The sequence below is a fragment of the Scleropages formosus genome, chromosome 7 (genome assembly GCF_900964775.1).
Source record: "Scleropages formosus chromosome 7, fSclFor1.1, whole genome shotgun sequence".
Taxonomy (NCBI): Eukaryota; Metazoa; Chordata; class Actinopteri; order Osteoglossiformes; family Osteoglossidae; genus Scleropages; species Scleropages formosus.
Window position 1 is genome coordinate 16,283,846 of NC_041812.1, and position 19,766 is coordinate 16,303,611.

The window sequence follows — 19,766 nt, forward strand, 5'->3', positions numbered from 1 at the left end:
CCTTGGTGCGGACCGCGCGTGCGTCTATTCGGTGCGCTGCTGTGTAGAGCGTGGTTCGGGCACTGCTCTGTTTTTTTTTTCCCATTTTCAGGGCTGGCCAGGCTGGGAACCCGAGAAGGTCCATAAACATTTTTGAAAAAATTTTCCCGTAATATGCTACCGTGATGATCGCTGAAGCCATTTGGATGCAGAGGGAAAGAACAGGAAGCCCGATTTTACCACCAGCGTGTCATCCTGGTTGCCGGCCCATGCTCTCCTGTTCATATCAGCCTGACCCAAGTGTGGTGGATGAGAACAAAATTTCAGCCACGAGGTCCCCCTGCGCTCGGGTCGGGTGTCCAGCGTGCGTGGTTTCGAGAAGCGATCGCGCGGACGCATGGGGACGGCATGTAGCCCTACTGGCCCGAGACGAGATTCCAGCTGTCTTACGAGAGGCAGACGAGCTTTAGAGAGCACGGGGCGGTGTGGATGCACGCTAAGCCCATAATCGCTCCTCCGTGCCCGCCCTTCGCTGGAGACCTGTTGATTGTGCAATGCGTTTTGTGGACATCGTGGACGTGCGGCTGGCAAAAAGCCCTTGATCACATCTGGCCCTCTTGAGAACTCGCATGTTTGTGCAAACAGGTCATGGCTTCAGCAGAGGTCACAGGTCGAGGTCTTCCCTTTGCCAACAGCTGCTCCCCTGTTGCAGTTTATGTGCAGTTCTTTAGGATTGCCTGGGAAAACCTGCTTGGAATCAGTGGCAAATTTTGAGCGCGTTTGTCCGCTGGCTCTTTGTTCTGCTGTTCGTGGTCTGTGGACGTGGTGGTGACGGCTACGCGGGACAGCGGGGAGGGAAGAAGCTTCTTACCTGCCAAATAATGAATGTTTCTCTTTAAAGGGCTTCTTTCATTAGTAGAAGCACTAGAAGTAGTCCGCTGCTGTTGCTATCATATGACCTTCTGGAAATGATTACTTTTAGACACTTCGTTTTTCTAGATACATTTATGAATTTAGCTGACACCTTTCTCCAAAGCGACTTACATTAACGTACTTAGTTATGTGCCCATTTATACAGCTGGGAAATTCTCAATGGCACAATTTACGGTAAGCACCTTGCTCAAGGGTTCCGACGACCCGAGGTGAGATTCAAACCTGCGACCTTCTGTCCAAAGGAGCAGCTCTGACCGGTACGCTACCAGCTGTCCCCTGGTAGGTAGGAAGGTTGCTAGGTAGTTATACTATAGATTACATGGTTTACATAAATATAGTTTTAGATCTTGTTAGGCAATTAGATATGGGAATAAATCCTAAAGTATTATGAATTATATCCTTAAAGTAAATAGTTTGATTTAAAAACCCCATTGATCCCAAAGGAAACTGCATGAGGCTACAGCAGCACACACACAGTAACATAATGACAGAAAGTCAGCGTTTTAAGTCTGTTGTTAAGTTTACCCTCAGATGCGGCTTTTTTAATGCAATGCAGCAACGCGGGCACTTTTCACAGCGCATCCCATTAACGTTGTACGTGCAGAACTTGCCACGCTTTTTCCGTTCAGCTTGGAGATAACGGAGCGTTTTACCTCGCAGCAGCGGGGATCACGGGATCACCACACCGGCTTTGTTTTCCGTGAAAGATGGCGATGGTCTCGGCACACGCAGATGGCCAAGCGCAATAATTTGGTAGTCGCTCTGGCGAAAACGGGCCTTGCTTGCATGCACGGAAGAGGTTACGCTGTTTGTGAATGGATTAATTATAGCCATTTAGATTTATTAAAATGATGCTCAAAATATAATTACTGTGGCATTTGCTGTTTTATGTAACCAAGCAATAGGTTGTTGTTGTTATAATAGGAGGAGATGATGATGATGATGATGATGTATAGGTTTTATTAGAAGTGCGGAAAGAAGGAAGGAACTGAGATGGCTCTTACTTGAGGCCGGTATTATGGTTATAGTAGTCAGCTCACTGCCTGCTTGAACCTGCTCTTACTTGTACTCTGTATCATGACACTGTTCTTCCACAATTTTTCACTTGCTGGCCCAGAAATGTTTTTTGAAACCAGTAGTAGCGAGTATGCCATTTGCAGGAACGGTCTCAAACCAACCACTGACATGGCTGAGTTATTCTGACCTTCATTTTAGTCACCTTTTTTTTTATAGCTCCTGTATGCTATTATGTTTATATTACTTTATTTAGCAGGCGCTTTTCTCCACAGCGACTTCCAGTGAACTCTATTTAGTGTTACCAGCCCACACACCCTACTCACCAAGGTAACTTACACTGCTAGATACACTACTTACAAGGTGTTACTCATCCATACATCAGTGGAACACACTCTCCCTGTGTCACTCACACACTATGGGGGAACCTGAACAGCATGTCTTCGGAGTGTGGGAGGAAACCCACACAGACACAGGAGAGAACATGCGAACTCCACGCAGACTGAGCGGGGATCAAACCCACGTCCTTTTGCACCATCCAGGTGCTCTGAGACAGCAGCGCTACTCGCTGCGCCACCGCCCCGCCCCTTTTGATTGTCAAGTGTGACGACCGCTGGAATGGAGTAAAATGCGTGCTGGACGGTAATCCTGAAGGGGAGTGAGTGCTATTTGAAATTGGTTTTTCAAGCAAAAGAGATGCTCTGGAAACGAGTGAATCGCATCCAATGAAGCCAGTCTGCGAAAATGCAGATTCAAGCTGAAGCGGGGAATGGCTTAGAATTATGCTAAACGTCTGGCAGATCAGATCCTTGATCGGTCGGAGAATTCCTAGATTGCCTTATATGTGCGAGGAGAAAGAAACAAAGTGTTTACCTTTGGATCCCTTTTATTGTAATGTACAACACTGAATGAAAGCTCAGTGACTGACCTGGAGGAACTGAGTGACAGGTTGCACTGTGGATGGTCTTCCTTAGCTGCTCTTGGTCCTTAACCTTCTCGCATGCTGTTTGACCCCCTCACACGCTTTGTCCAGCGCCAGCTGCACAGCGATTCGAAGTTGTGATGGCTGGCTTCTCGTGGGTTTGCCACTTGCGTGTCCTCCTTCGGTCCTCGCGCGTAGAGACGCGGCGAGTGAGCGGGGAACGCAGGGTGGCTCCGGAGCCCCACGCTTCTCAGCTGACCTCACCCTGCAGACGGTCCCGTCCCACTCGGGCAGCCATGTGTGGCCTTTTTACTGTCAACTCGCGAGGCCTGACCGGTGGTCGGTGCTGTTGAGCTCACCATATACCTGCGTGGCTCAGTTCCAACCTGCGGGGACTCAAAGCAGATTTTCATCTGTTATTTTTACAGGGGGAAGTAAGCGTGTTCTCCGTGGCTCTCCACTTCCTTTCGTGTGCGTGTGTGTGTGTGTATGGATTGCGAGCTCGAGATTAATGCACGCGCATACGTGTGCGCTAACAGCCATGACGGAAACTATTTGAGGTGGGCGGCCAGCTACCTTAGGTCAAATCCGGTCTATGTGCCCTTTTTTTCTCCACCCCACACTTTGATCTCAGTATGGAATCCCCCCCCCCCATCCTTGTCACCATAATTTATACAGTTGATGTTTATCCTTGTGAACGTGCTCTGACTATGCTGTATAAGAATGAATTGCATTATATAGTGTGTGTGCGTGATGGCACCCACGCAGACGAGCCCAGGGGGGTACCTGTGCACAGGTGAGCTTGGACCGCCGAGCCCGACTCTGCTGCGTCCTCAGCGGATGGCTGTCTCCCCAGATGCTGGCCTCCCAGATGCTGTCCCAGCACATCTGGATCCAATACATTGCGCTTCCTCCTCCGAAGGAAGAACAAATATAAATAGCAAACTGGCGCAACCGCAGCAGGCTGCAGGGTGTTCTTAAAGGGCCAGCACCCTGCTGTGCGGAGGCTCCCCACTAGGGTGTCCAGTGCCTCGCCAGCGTGGTCCGCCTCCCTCGGGACTTTGGCCGGGGGTGATGGCCGGCGAGGCGATGGCGATCTGCGGAAAGTAACGGGCCCGGTCATGGAAACCAGTCAAAGGGTTCCGGCGTGGGGGTGTGTCACGCACTGCGGAAACTCGCTATCGCAGCTGGACGACGACGACAACAACAACAACAACTGCAGTAATTAGTATTCAGGGACACGCAGAGCCTACAGACCTATGTGCGTGTTCACTGATGTGTTGCTGCCAGAGCTGGAACACCGTAGTCCTTGAAGAGAACTGGTCACAACTGCACAGATTCATTAGATACGCTCGCTGCATACTGCATGTTCTGGTAAACAAGGTGAAATTTTTTTTTTTTTTTTTTTTTTTTTTTTTTTTTGAAACAGATGAGTGTCTCTCAAGTGATGCCATTTAGTGTTTGCGTTTCATTGAACTTTTTGCCCTTGCTGGGAGGTGGGGTGGCATCTGAGAATCGGCCCCTCTCTTCCCTTTCCCGCTGGTCCGGCTCTTAACTTGTTTGCTAATGGCGAGCCGTCGCGTCAAAGCATCATTGACAGAAGGACACGCGGATGCCTTCTCGCACACATTCCCACTAAAACGTCACCTTTCAGATGTTTCTTAGCTTTGCTTGTGAGCACTCGCGTTTGTTTTTCACATGAACGTTTCCTTCCTTTAACTGCAGCTTCACATAAGCTCAAGCTCATGTAAGGTGTTCATGCACCGTAACTTTATGATCGTACCCGGAAAAGCCTTTACACAACCATTACTCTTGTATTGAAAATAAATGTTTGTGTATCTCTAAAAAAAAAAAAGAAAATTGTCAGAAGGTGATCAGGAAACGTTTGAGTTTTATGCAGCTACTCATGTGAAGAACATCGGTGCATAAAGTGGAAAGAACAAACTTAAGAATCACATGTCTGCAACTATATGTCTCTTTCTCCTAATGTAATGCACACGTTGTATTCTCTGAAATGGACTTCGCTTTGGAGAAAAGCGTCTGCTGAATGAATAAATGTAACTGTAATTTAGAAGTAAATTTCTGCTTATGTACAATGTTACATTCTGTACGTTTCCGTTTCAAGGACACGCGGACCATGTAGGCCACACTCTTATGTGTGTTTATGAGGAGGTTCAGATAAAGAACCTGTACATTGGGCTTCTGTTGTACCCCCCACCCCCCTCCCCACGAGGCCTCCTGCTGGGACTCAGCACCAGCGCGAGGTTGTTTTTTACGGGCTGTGAGAATATCGGGTTCTGGGAGGGAAGGGGCCAGGCTGGGGCTTCGCTGGGAGGGCAGGCTGTGGATGTCACCGAGGGGCGGGGGGGAGCACATACATACGGTATAGCTTCAGCAAATGGGAAGCAACGGAAAACGAAAAGGAAACAACCTCTCGCACCCACACTGACGCCCATGACTCCTCTTCTATAAATTCTACGTGAGCAGCCGGAGCAGCCGTGTTATGAGGGAGGGGGTGAGGAAGGGGGGTAAGGGGTCGAGCGGTGCCGATTGACAGCGCAAAAGGATGCTGGGAGCCTCCGTCCCTCGAGCGTGTTCTGCAACACGAGTCCCCACGCAGCTGTGGAATTGCTGCCGGCTTCACGCGGGTCGCAGTTCCCGTTAACGTCACGCACGGAACGGGGCGCGGGACGGGGCGATCCACGTTCGTTTGCGCTCGGAGCCTCGCTCGAGAAGCCGAGATGGCGGCCGGCCGCGTTTTTCTGCGCGTCGGTATGTTTGTCGCGGTCGGGCCGCTCTTCTGGTTTCTGTAGAGCTACCCAGGAAAACGCGTGTAGAAATGCCATTGTCACCGTGACCTTTGTTTTCAAGCGGCGCAGAATATTTGGAGACGTTTGAAACAGAGATGTGATTGTTGCGTCTTAGTTCAAAGCAAAAATGAGAGAGCACGGCCACGCTTCCCGAAATAGTTTTGTTTTTTTTTTCTTAACGGGACAGATGCGCTTCAGCTTGGGTACCTTCGCCAGCGCTTGTATTGTTATTACAACTTGGGCACCTTTTCTTTAGTTACATTTCTTAATTTTACATTTACATTTGGTTTCACATGGGGGGGGAGCAAATGGCTGTGTTTCCTGGTTGGGGGGGTCACATCCTCAATCTACATAATTCTACAGAAACAAAGCTGAATTGAGTGAAAGCCTTTGTTTAAATAGAACAAAAGAGGAATGGATGCTTTGCTGTTTGTTTACTAGCGCAGCACGACAGACTGCGAGGCGACGTCCTGCATTTTCGTCAGGAGGTCACGGGCGGTTATGACTCTGCGGCCTTCCGTGGAGAATTACATCACGCAGATGCAGATGACGTGCAGTCAGATATCGGTGAATTCGTGACCTGTGCGGCCATCGCTGGAACAAGAACATGAGAAACACTGGTAAGGGGAAGGAAAACCAGGGGTTTCTTGAGCCCGTGTGGGTTGAGAAAGCCCCATTAGGTTGAATCAGATTTACGGCAAACGCTTGCGTTGTTTCCATGGTAAAGGAGGGTACAGATATGGTTTTCCCTTGCCGTTCAATCTTCACGTACCTTGAGCCCGGTTCGAACCTATGCCCGAAAGCACAGCTTGGGCCCTTTTGAGTTATAGCAGATAATATTGGAACCAGGTTTTGGGGCAGGTTTAGGAACAGTGATTTGTGTTTCCTTCTTTCTGGTTTTAATTTCTTCAGATTTCTGTTAAAATGAGGCATTTTAATAATGGTTTTAGAATTATTTTATTAAAATTGCCACAGTGGGTTTGAATCGCCTTGAGGGGGGTTAGGTGGAGTTGGCGTGTTCTCACTGTTTGCGCCACTCAGAGACATGCATAGAAGGCGGCAACGGTAATACCACTGCTGTACCCCCTTACCATGGAAACCACAAGTCAATGTCGTCTCAACAGCAGCACCACCACTTACCCTTTGCTGTTTCTTTATCACCATGCTGAGCTGGGCTCTTCTTCTTACATTTATTTATTTAGCAGATGCTTTTCTCCAAAGCGACTTACAATGGATACTATGTAGTGTTATCAGCCCACACACTTTATTCACCAAGGTGACTTACACTGCTAGATACACTACTTACAATGGGTCATTCATCCATACATCAGTGGAACACACTCTCTCTGTCACTCAGACACTATGGGGGAACCTGAACAGCATGTCTTTGGACTGTGGGAGGAAATCCATACAGACATGTCGAGAAGATGCAGACTCCACGCAGACTCGAGTAGGGATCGAACCCACGTCCTCTCGCACCAGCCAGGCGCTGTGAGACAACAGCGCTACTTGCTGTGCCACCGTGCCACCCGATTCACATGTCTAGCAGAACACATTCTTTAAGTCACTTGGTGCTGCACAGAGCTGGAGGAGCAGCACAAGCGCTCATCTCAAGTTACCAGGGGCCCACATGTGAGCTGCAGTCAGCTAACATGCCCTGTCCAACCAAAACCCTCCTCCGTCTCTATGTGCCCGTTCGTTCCGCTGTTGTACTTACAATCACTGATTTGAACTGAGATCTAAGATGTTGAAACCACCAAGTCAGCGGAGCCGGCCCGGGTGCATTACTCTTTACCAGATATACACGTGGGCGGGTTCCCGATGGACAACCGAATGTGACCTGTCGTTGACACATAGCACTGTGTACGCGGACAGCTTTTCCCGACGGCGTGCCATGCATTTATTCAAGGTTCTTCCAGCCTCCAGATGTGCTTTTTTCCACGCCTGACCTTTTGCATGGTCTCGTAAACCGGTGAGATGTCAGAGAAGACGCGGCGTACCGCGGTCGCTTTCTACATATTTTTTAACGAGCGCCCGAGATCTGCACCTTCCGAATCAAGGGTGATTCCATTAACGAAGGGCTGTCCGGTGAGAGAGAAAATAAATACGAAAATATGCACATGAATACAGGTCAATGTCCAGATGATTTGCCTTTTATTAATAAAAAAACTACAAATATTTCCTGGTTGGAAGTGGACAAGAGTTGGTGATAAGAATGCGTTAGTAGCATCCCACGGTCTCAGCTCTTGATTTTATTGCTAAGTGTCATCGAGTCGAGGTCAACTCTTGGCAGCTACAGGAACACTCTCTCTCCAGAAATCTGTCCTCCTCTTTCGTTTTTACTCTTGAGTTGGGTGTGTTCAACCATCTGGTTGCTCATCATCATCTTTCTTTCAGCTTTGCCAATTATTTTACAGTCCTGTTGAGCGAATCTGATCTTCCCATGATGTGCTCACAGTACAATCACCACAGACCCACCTTAGAATCCCATACCACCCTTTGTCTGAGGAGCACGAGGAAAATGGCAGTCTACTGTGGGGATGCACTTACCATTTGCTTGGCCAGCAGCCCATCATAGCTCTGCACGACCCAGGCTGGAGCATTATGGGCTTGCGGTATGAGCAGAGGTGGCCAGCGTGCATGGGAAAAGGATCACTTGTAAGCCTTACCACTTCATACATGCACAGATGTCTGATGGATCCTGGAGGAAGGCTTATCTAGTTTCCAGCTTTTTCTCTTGCATCTGCTCTGCGTTCCAGAGTTGTTCAGAAACTGAGATGGTGGAGGTCCAACCCTGTGTCTATGTGGGCTGCCTGGGGCCGAGAGCTTCCGCAGCATGGGGATCAAGTGGAGGGATGGTGGGGAACGCAGAGGGCAGACAGGAGCGCCCAGAAACACTGGACATTCAGACCGGAGGTCAGGCTAAGGACGAATGTGTGGATGGACTTCTTTCCAGCATCTGCTACCTGCATAGAGCTACGTTGGCGGGGACATTCCATCACCAGCAAACACACATTAACACAGACAAGCAAAATACCCCCTGCCGCAAGCTGCTGGAGTCGCTCTGTGACCAGTTTTTTCCTTCACAAATTCCCAGTTTATGCTTCTGTTCCTGCTTTGTTTAATAAATATCATCAACAGCAAGAGGGACTTTGTGCTGCTCTTCCTGGAGGTCAGGTTGTTAGGAACTTTCCCTGCACATGTATGATGCATGAACCATGGGGCCAGAAATACTGCAGGGTGCTGTGGACACGCCCCTCAACCATGGGATTGGGTGCCTACGGCCCCGCCCCCTTGCTTTGTGTGCGATAATGAGTTCGAAGGGGCAACGGCAGCTCAAGTTGAGTTGTGATCGCGTGTGTGGTGTCCTGCAGTTTGGGTACAAAGGCCCTCATCATGAATGTTTTTGTACCTCGAATAGTACAGAATGCTTCTGTTTTAGATACAGTAGCTTTCAGTTTCTTAAAACCTTGCATATGCCTGGTGTGTTGCATATTTTCTTAAATTTCTGTTTTTAGGCTTCACAGCATTACAGGTGCGTAAAAGTCACAGTTTAACAGAGTAACGGCTTTTGGGCGCTATCGTCTTTGCACTTCTCCGTATATTGTTTCTGTTAGCGTAGCCTTGAATCCGTTTCAGGCCCCATGCTGTGGGCTTGCTGTACAAGGCCTTTCCATGTCAGTGCCTGCCGTCGTGTCCCCATGACAGAGTCAGGAGCAGCGCTGTGCACAATGGGACTATTGTGTGTGTGGGAGCGGGTGTTTGATGCGGGGGGCCCGTTTGCTTCCTGGGGCCATTCCTTCCCCCACTTCCATGTCTCCTCATCCAGGCCTTTTACTTCCCAGGCTGTGTGCTGCGGTGCGCGCTCAAGCTCAGCGCACGTGATGCCGCTGACAGCATGAGAGTTTTCCTTTGCGTTCTTCTTCATCCTTGTGTCTCTCAACTACTTGAGGCATGATGACTTACAATGTTAAGCTACTTACAGTGATTTACCCATTTCTACAATGATCAAGGATGCTACTGCAGCAGGTGGGATTCGAACCCGGGTCCTTGAACTGTCAGCGCGAATCACTACACCACATGTTGCCATTATATGTGTATTTTATTGTTTTTTTCCCCGCATCACCCCGACCCTACGTGTCATACAGCGTGTGTGCTTGCGTGCGCGCGCCCTGGTCACGCCGCTCTCCTGTCGGCCTGCGACTCCTCCGGTGGCGCTCTGACGACATTTCACTTCTCCCTGTGCACAGCGCTGACTCTGCCCTAATCCAGCCCGGCTAATCTGGCCACCCAGGCAGCAGACGGTCTGACTCACGTGGGCTCCAGCCAGCCTAGGGACACCTGTCTGGTACAGGGATCAGACTCCTAGGAGGCAGAGCTGTCTGAGCCTGCTCCTGTTTACACAGAGCCTCCCCATCCCCTCCCCAAAGTACCTCTGTCTAATCTAGACCAACCCCCAAATCCTCTCGTGGACCTTGGGGGTCTGATAGTTTCTGGGAACAGAACGGCAGATGAGAGGGGAAGGTTTTGGCAAAAAAGCCTGAAGCACCCCTTATGGAGTTAAATTGGCTGCGGAGTAGACATGGGAGGTCATGGGTTTGTGTCCCTGTGGTGCTGTTTTCCAGTGTATTTTGTGCAGTTTCAGCCCACCCAGATGAAAGCATCTGCCGAATGACAGACAAATAAAATTAAACACGCTAGGCAGGCATTTTAAAAATATGGATGTCTGCTGTCACACACTGTCACATGAGTGCACAGTAGAGATCGTTCCGGCTGCTCGGTTGCGAAAGACGTGTGGACGGGGCGAGTCTTCGGGGACACCATGTCCGCATGGGTCAGATGCAGCTTTGCTTCTTCTGAGGGCTATCGGTGGCACGTTGACTTCCTTCATCATGCTTCAGAAGCTGTTGGAAATGCATTGCCTTTCGAGCATCATCTTCATCAAATGGGTTAACTTTGAGAGGAAGGAAAGCATGGTATTTCAGATTCTCCGCTGTTCCATTTTTCTGAGGAACGCTTATTTTTAGCACCAAAGAGAGCTCTCCTTTGAGGAGCAGCCCAAGCCCGCTGTCGACGCACTTCCAGCAGACGGCACGCTTGACCATCCGTCTGGGAGGAAACTGCAACGGGCTGCGAGGGTCAGTAGGAGCCACAGGGTTGCTTTGCATTCCCCTTGTCTCCGGCTGTGAACGCTGCTCACGGTCGAAGTCCCTTGTAGACTCGGGTCCGCGACCAAGAATCTTCCATCTGACGCTTGGATCTCTGTACAGCACTGCACTAATGGTATAGCCCACACACACGTGCTTCTGACATAGGGAGACATGGGAAGGGGTGATATAAAAATTCTTCTGCATTCCCATTACATGTGACCTACAACTGCTTTCAGAGTTGAGCACTTGATTCGTTTGAGCCTTATGGGATACTAATGCTCATTTTTCATGGAAATAGTCTGAAGGTATTTATTTTGTAGTTTGCAGTGTTTCTGAGGGATGAATTGGCTTCTGTGAGCGTAGACCTTGTTGGCTGTTGAATTGGGAATTGTGGAGCACGCTTGTTTGCAGACTGCTCAGCATCATCTCCCAAATGCATGGCAACTTCTCTACTCTGTTTTTACCCCATACTTGTTTGGCAAAGGCTCCTCTGAGTTTGTTTACAACTCTGTAATAGTTGCTTAGTGAAACCAAACCAATTTAATTATACACATAGCATGTGCTTTTTGTAAATGTCCCTGCAAACAATAGCAGAGAAGTGTGTGTGTTTATTAAACTTGCAGTATACTGTGTGTCTCTTAAAAGCCATTTACTGTAGGTCTGGCTTACTGGGAGAACACAATTACATGCAACCTGAGGACCCACTGTTCTCATACACATATTCAGTCTTGGTCATGTGAGCAGTGAATCACACCTCTTCTTATGGAATGCATCAAATGGGGCATTGTATTGTGAATTCTATCAGGTGGTAATATCTTTTTTCTTAATGCGTTTGAATGTTTTTTTGAAAAACTCCAGTGCTCTGGAAGATAATGGGTATATAGACTGTAAATCAGTAGAATCCGTGAAACAAGCAGGTGGCCCCTAGGACACACGTGTGAAGGTTGCCTCTTTTCAGGTGAAGCAGAGCACATAGCGGCCACAGCGAGAACAGCAGCAGTAGTCTAATCGTGACGGTAGATAGTCAGACGATGGGCATTAGCCCTGCACCGTTGAACATAAAAAAAAAAAACTGATTTTTAAAAATGGGTGCAAACATCATGTGAAGCCAGAACCTTCGGGTCACCTGGTGCCTTGGCCGAGGACATGAATGAGAGGCATAGATCAGGGTTCAGTCAGATGTCCTGGTGAGTGGGCAATGGTGTGGTGACACAGTACAGAACATAGACTTGTAACCAGAGGGTTGCTGGTTCCAGAGCCACGTTGGAGCCTTCCGTTGAGCAAGGAGAGAACTTATCTCCAGCTTTATGAATGTGTGAAAAATGGTGTCTGACAGTGGCGTGAGCAGGAGGAGTCTGGCCCCTGCAGCTAGGGTCTGAGAAGGTGCGCAGGGGGCTCTGTCTGGGTGTATGAGGCGATGGCAAGGGCACGCTTGGGGGTCGGGAAGAAGCCAAGGCTTGGAACAAAGGTTCCCTGCGGTTGTCTGGGGCAACACAGAGCAAGGCGGGGCTGCTGTCTGTTGTAAGCACACAGCCTGTGCAGCTAGACACATCGCCCTTGGCAACCGCTAGCAAAAGGACCGCCCGAGATAACGGCGTCATCTGGGCTGGGGCATGGGGAGCAAGTCTGGCAACCTACACAGACCCATAAACTTATGGCTGCCCGAGTGTGTTCCTGTTCATTAAACTTGCGTTGCTGCAATGGTTGATCTTTGCACTTGACTTCTAAAGTGTCGTCGTTTTAAATTTTCCTTAACCACTGGTGCTTGCGCAAGAGCTAGAGTAGATGCTGGCTGCATATTTCACTTGGAGTGAATTTATCCAAAGATGCAGAAATGGCAGGTAAAAATGGAAATAATGTGGTGAGGAAGACTAGGTGAGAATTCGATGAGGTTCGCCCTGTGAAGTGCAGAGGTGTTGGGATGGTGACGGGTTTGTGTATCTCACTTGGTGAGCAGGTGCAGGGATGGGAAGATACAGGGATTTGACTATGGGGGGGAAGGAGACAGGATGTGAAATCGGTACTGATGGTTTACCTGTGCGGAGTGGGCCGTGTTGGGGTGCGATAGAATAATCAGTGCTAGATTACCTGTGAAGAATGAGGCGTCTATGAAACCAACAGGGCAACATGTTGGGGTGGTAATGCAGCTGCCCCGTGTGCAGAAACGTCTACTGCTGCCCAACTGGTGCTTGAGCTGCCAGGAAACACGCTGAATTTAATGAAGTGGACCCACGAAGCGTTGGTATTTTTAGAAGCCACTCGAAGAGAGAGGGAACTCCGCTGCTGCCGCAGCAAGCTGGTGCCCTTATTTTCCAGGGTTCGTGATTCCGCTGCAGTGTGAGACAGACGGAGCCAAGGTAGCCGTGACCCTTCTGGCTAGAAGCGCCACGGACTTTTGTCGCACTCTCCATGTGTATTGATGTTGTTTGTTACTAGATGTGACCATATTGTGGCCCAGAACTTTAAAAATGTAGGAGGTGAGAATCATCTGCTTCCTTTTGGAGCCCCTGCCAAGACAGTCAATGAGAACATGTCACCAGCTCCTGAGCTCATATAATCTTTTTTGAAATTGGCCATAAGAAGCAGTTGTGTTTTCTCGTGTGGGGCTTTCATTCCCAAACTGAGCACTGTGTGGACCACGTCACTCAGTCTGGATCTAGTGGAGAACCAGAACTGACTAATAAAAGGAAATCATTGACATACATACTATACTTGGGGGATTCGTCCTTGAAGGATGCCTCTTGACAGCTGTCACTTCCTAAAATATAAGAATGACTACACTTGCAAGGGGGGTGGGTGCGCAGCGGGTTTGGCCAGGGCCTGCTCTCTGGTGGGTCTGGGGTTCAAATCCCGCATGGGTGCCTTGTGACGGACTGACGTCCCGTCCTGGGTGTGTCTCGTCCCCTTCCAGCCTTACGCCTTGTGTTGCCGGGTTAGGCTCCGGTTCGCCGCGACCCTGCTCGGGACAAGCGGTTTCAGACTGTGTGTGTACATTTGCAAGACATTTTTAAAGAAGTGTTGCTGTATGACTGGTTAGTAATAGATGACCTGGGAGGAATGACTGATTTTTGTCAGCTCCCTCTATAAGCACAGCAAAATTGGAACGTTTTCAGAGTTAATTATTTAGTGAGAAACATGCAGTTGTGCAGAACAGTTGTTCCCGTTTGGCTGCTGCTTCCTGCTGTATTAGGACTGAAGAGAGTGAAAACTGCTTGGTTTAACCCAGGTGGGTCCAGATTCAGCTTGGATCTCCTAAACAGCTGCTGGAAGGCGGTGTTACCAGAGGTAGGGTGAACTGTGTAATGTAAACCAAGTGTAAGTACAGCTGATCCATGCATGACCAGACCTCTTGTGACCAGATACTGGAATGACAGGACATCTGATGTATCACAGTGTTATTAAAGAATTTTCAACAAAGAAACAAATATTTGTTGCCTTTAGGTACTGGGGGCCTTAAACATGCGCATGGCATTATAAAATCTAAGGATTATTGAGGTATTTTGGAGTGCAGTGTGTAAGTGTTTTGAAATTAGCATCTTTCTATTTTAACACTGAAGAATCAGAAAGATGTGCAGCTGAAAAGTGGGAGAACATTTCAGTGGGAAGACGCAGGAAGTTAATTGATACTTACAAGAAGAGTTTTGGGGCAGTTATCTCTAAAGGCTGTACGACTAAGTACTGATTCTTGGGCGCCATTAACTTTGTTCAAGCCTTTTTTTTTTTTTTTTTTTTAAAAAGAAATCTGTTGGAACTTTTAACTAGTTAGTTGAAACTAATGAGTTATGTTCTCTTTTTTTTTCCCCTCCATTTTCTTTAAGATATGTGTTAGAATCGCTTAGGCGACAAATTACGTTTGCATTTCAATTAGTAAATGTTTTTCTCCAAACCGACTTTCTGTCAAAACTACGTAGTGTTATTAGCCCACACCTTATTTACCCAAGATGACTTACGCTGATAAATTTGACCACAGCTGTAAAACGTTTTACCTATGACCAGATTACTATAACATCAAAATGATTTCTCAAAAATTACATATGTAATACATTGGAACCACATGACTGGACTGATAGGAGTGAACTGTAGTAGACCTTTTATTTTTCCTGGTTTATATGACTATTAAGTGACTTTAAAAATAGAATAAGACTTATTTATTAGCTTGAGAGATCCTTTGGTTTGTATGGGTTTAACAGTGCTTCAGTCTAGCTTTTACTGCATTGGCTCAACAGCCCAAGCTTACAAGGACCCCTTTCTGGCACTCGAACAAATATACCTTTTGCTGTAAAGTATCAAGTAAAAAAAAATAAATAAATAAAATAATCCATCGGCTACAAGTTTTTAAATATATTTTCTTTCAAAAGATTCACAGGTCCATCCTGTCATCTTTGAAGAGAAAAACATCTTTACTTTCAAATCTTATAAGGAGTCACTGAATTAGTTCCAGTCTAGATCACAGTAACTGTGGCACACGTTAGATGAACTCATCCAAGGTGTTAAACCTCGTGTTGTTTTCACTGAGCACTGCCAGTGTTGGGGAATGCTACATACACATAAACAACAAAACCTGCTGAACTTCAACTGGGAGGCCATTTTGTTTCAGATCCAGCCAAGTAGCTGCTTCTCGGTGTGGTTTGAATGTAAAAAGCAAAAAGTATTGTTTTTCTTCTGTGCTGTTTTATGCTGCGAGTAGTTTTGAACTTCTCTGCTTTTCTGTGCCTTAGCAAGGCAGCAGGCAATCACTTGGCAATGTCATGCTTTTTCTAGGCCATCACTCACTAGTAGAGTGGAAATAGTCTGAAAAAGCCCCTATGTCATCGTTGTGGTCCCGCAAAGAGGCCAGGTATTTTACCATTCATATTGCAGAAACAGAATAGAGTGGGGAGAGAGGGGTGAAACTGCTCTCATTTTTCTGCACCAACTGACACTTCCTTATGTACTCTGGAGTTCTCTGGCAAGGATCTATAGGTTTAATGTGTATTGGTGCCTCTAGAACTCCACGTCTCCTGGTCAGCAAGTCAGAGTACAAATTGCACTCTGATTGCTTTGCGTAACATGTGAATCCTCCACCTGCCCTCCGATCCAAATGACTGATTTCTCCTACTATTTCCTCATGGCTCAATGCCATATCCGCAGTCAAACAAGAAATAAAATATATTCACTTATCTGCCCACCTTATACCCACAGAATATATACACAGTTGGCATCTGTTTCAGCTGCTGGTTTGTAATCCCAGAGACTGGTGGAGACAGGCAGCCTGGGAATTTGTTTGAGTGGTTTTGTTTCTTCTTTCTTGCTCTTGCTTTTTTGTGCTATTTTTAATTATTTTTATTCTTACAGAAGTTAGCATCAGTTACCATAGTGGTTTCAAACTTGTAACCAGATGACTGCCAGTTCAAGTCCCATGAGAGGCCCTGTAGATAAGGAAGAAAAAAGCCACTGATGAATCCTGACATGATTGTTGTGTTCAGGTCAGCAGATCCCACTTTTCTAGGTGAATAGGTTTCACACAGACACTGTAAGCAAGTATAACCAGAACCAAGAAATGGAACTTCATCTCAATGGTGTAAACACATACCAGCATGCCCCACCACCAAGAAAGTGGAATCGTTTGAGTTCCTTTATGCCTTTGCTTGTTTGTCTTTTCTTTATTTTGGATTTCCAGGCAACCAGGGGAGAGGGGTAATGATGTCATACATTACTTATTGAAGGCCAGTTTTCTTCCCAGATTGTTGGATCTAAGCTTTACTTAAGTACCACAGGTACATCATTACTTCATGCTTTTCTTTTATTATCTTAATTCATTTTAAAAATATTAACACACTCCATGTAATGAAATAATTACATTGGAAAATTGAATTAAAAAGCTGCATAAACACACCTTGTGAGGAACTTAGTTTCAGAGAGGAATGTAATGCTTCTTACTCCTTTTTCTTGGCCATGGACTCTTTCAAGAATCTGATGAATGAAGAGGACCCCTCCTGGGGGGTAAAAACAAAAAATAATTTGTGGAAAATATTGCACCTAGTTTATTTGATTTTTCTGTGGGGCTCTAAGTGTTTATGGGGGGGTGTCATTTACGGGTGTTTCAATGCAAATGAAGATGGTGTCACCAGCTTATCGAACCTCCTCCGGATCTACCAGTCATCTCCTTTCTCGAGCACTGAGTTTATTGCTGAATTCACTAAAAATTGATCACCTTAACACAGAACTATCATTGTAGTTGCATAGCCATGCTCTCTCTTGTTTTGACTTTTAGAGCGCGTTATTTTCAAACCAAACCTACGCTTCACATGCCTCTGAAGGCCATCCGCTCACCACCAGCCGGCACCGTGGACCACAAGGTTAAAAAACTGTCTTGGAAAAGGGCTTGGTTGGGGGGGGGGGGGAGTCAGTAATACTTGTACATGGCTTTGGAGGAAAACATCTGGATAAATGTAAATATAAATGAACCTTCCCCAGGTTTTCCATTGGTTTTATTGTAGGGCACCATTTTGGGCCTGTTGGAAATCTGTTTTATTAAAAACTAAGCTTTTTATGAATACGCTACAATCTTAAGGTTTGTTGTTTACTATTTAGCAGTAAATAATTGGCACACTAAATAATGCGTTATTGGGGTGAGGGCGAGCTGCAAATGGAAAAATCTTTTTTTTTTTTTTTTTTTAACATGCAGTTCTGTGCCTTGCGGTTAAAAGAACACCATTTCGAAATATAGAAACGTGAAAGTCTAATACTAGATTAAGATTTTCGAATGGTTAAACTTTTGATAAAATTCACGCAGGTATTAAAAATAGAATCGCAGATATGCGAGAAGAAATACTGAAATGACATTTAAGGGACGATAAAACTCTCGAACGATTTCTGACGTGAATTACAATGGCTAGATGAAACTAATTTCATCCAGCAGTAACTTGGTATTTTAGCAGGTGTAGATTCCCATTAGCATTTACATTAAATTTTAGAGATACTTATGAAATATAAAGTTGGGGTATTGTGGAAGGTGTCACTGCTGGTTGGTGGTGTTTGAAAAGGAAAGGCGACGAATCCGCCGGGAGCCTCTAGCACCTGGTCACCTGGTGGCGAAATGTGCTCAGCCGAAGCACATCCTCAGCCCTGCCCGATTAGCACTGCTCACCACCTGCTCTGTACTCATTCCTTACAATAAGGCACGCTTAACTACGCATTAATGCCGCATTGATTGCATTCATTTGTTTCTGACATATCTGAAGCTGTGTTTTTCCCTGAAAACTGCAGTGTCGGCTGCGGCTCTCTGTAGCTGCAGTCGCCGCGCAGCACACACCGAAACGTTTGCGTGTTTTAGGGTGGAATCGCCGTGGTTACGGCTCGCCCGCCTGCCTTGCCCACTCCACACCGGGGAAGGCGGCTTGTTTACCACGTTTCTACTCCACACTTCGTAGTACGTCAATCACGACGTCCCGCCCCTCCTCGCCCGTCATTGGTTCGTAGAAGATTCCACCCACTTTACTACTCTTCATATATGTGAGTGGACGGTCCGCTCCTTCGGCGCGCACTGCTCAGTAGGCTTATGGTTTAATACGAAATTATGGTTTAGCATATGTCTCGGTTAAAGGCTGATGATTTAAAGGTACTTGGTATACAACCTTCACCTAAACCCTTTCGGGGCGAATGCGAGAAATATCTGCGTTAGGTGGATCTATTAAAACGGTGTATTTCAGTCCAGCATCCACTGTGCGCATGGCAGTGCTGCGCTCACACACTAGTCCCAGATCTGCCATTTTGTGTTCATAGGCGCTTTTGACGGACGGTTGGGTAACGCACGTCGCGGTAACGCGAACTGGCACGAGCCGCCTGTGGGAACGCTGGAGGAGACGGGCGACTGCGGTAAACACGCCGCAGAAGGGCGGGAGAGTGGCGTTTAAAGGGGCCAGACAGGCTCCTGCGGGGCTCGGTGCGTGCGTGCGTGCAGGGGTGTTCCTGGCTGGTGCTGCCCCACCTGGTGTTTTGACCCGAATGCCCCCCACCTCTCTCTCTCTCTCTCTCACACACACAAACACACACCCCACAAAGCGCTCTTATTCCGACTGACTGCAGAGCCACCCTCTCCACACACACATACACGTTAGGCGGCGGTGTGGAAGGTGTGGAGAGGATTGTCGTTGTGTTGGAAGGGAGTTCCATTGCAGGGTTCTGCTTATTCTGTTTGTGCGTGTGCGCCGTCTCCAAAAATCAAAACGGAAGAGCAGACTGTCATCCAGCGATCACGTTATAACGGTTTTTGCGGATGTCTGAACGAAACGAATCATCATTCCTGCAGTGCCTCTTTTGCAATAATATGTAAAAACTGAAATATCCATTGTCGTCTGGGAGATTCACCGCGTTTTCTGCAAACGAACACGTTTTGAACTCTGTTAACCTGAAAATGTGCCTGAAATTGTGTATGATGTCCAGTGCTGAAAACTGTCCAAATGAAGTTGAGCAATGTGCGGGCAGGTAAAATTGTTGGAGCTGAATAAATCTGAAAGGAATCTATACCTAAAATAAATGCGATCTAATTGAAATAAGGAAGGTGGAAGAGAATTCATTGCTCCAGAAACAAGAGAGGTTTCAGGGAAAACACTAAAAGAGAGGCTGCAAAGCAAGATGGCTGCTGCTCACTGGTCCTCTTCAATGCTCTTTAGGGTGTTGCCTGTCAACACTGCGAAAGGAAAAACTCTTAACTTCCGATTCTTCCGTTTTGCTCTTAAATCTTTTTCGAAGGTGATTTAAATCTCATCTCGTTAGAGAAGACAGCGGTGACGTCGTGTTGGGTTTGCATCGCCCTTTGGGCCACGTTAAAGTGGGGGAGGCCGGGTACATGTGACTGTTAATTGCCCTTGTGCTGCAGAGCCCTTCTCCCCATGTTCTCAGGGCTGCGATGGCTGCGCGTGCACCGACGCCGTTCCCTCGCCGTAAACACGCGAGCGCGCATGCACCTCAGTGACC

At 47.3% G+C, this 19,766-nt stretch overlaps 1 protein-coding gene across 2 annotated transcripts in view; it reads left to right on the forward strand.

The window, feature by feature from the left end:
- igf1ra (insulin-like growth factor 1a receptor) overlaps window positions 1-19,766 on the forward strand; it is an 87,172-nt gene that overhangs the window by 38,249 nt on the left and 29,157 nt on the right. The window contains exon 1 of one of the 2 annotated variants that reach the window (XM_018739381.2): window positions 6,180-6,278. The exons of the other annotated variant lie outside the window; for it this stretch is intronic. Coding sequence (XP_018594897.2) covers window positions 6,266-6,278 — 13 coding nt within the window. The 5' untranslated portion in view covers window positions 6,180-6,265. Of the gene's footprint in view, window positions 1-6,179; window positions 6,279-19,766 lie in introns of those variants that run through there. 2 annotated transcript variants of the gene reach the window in all.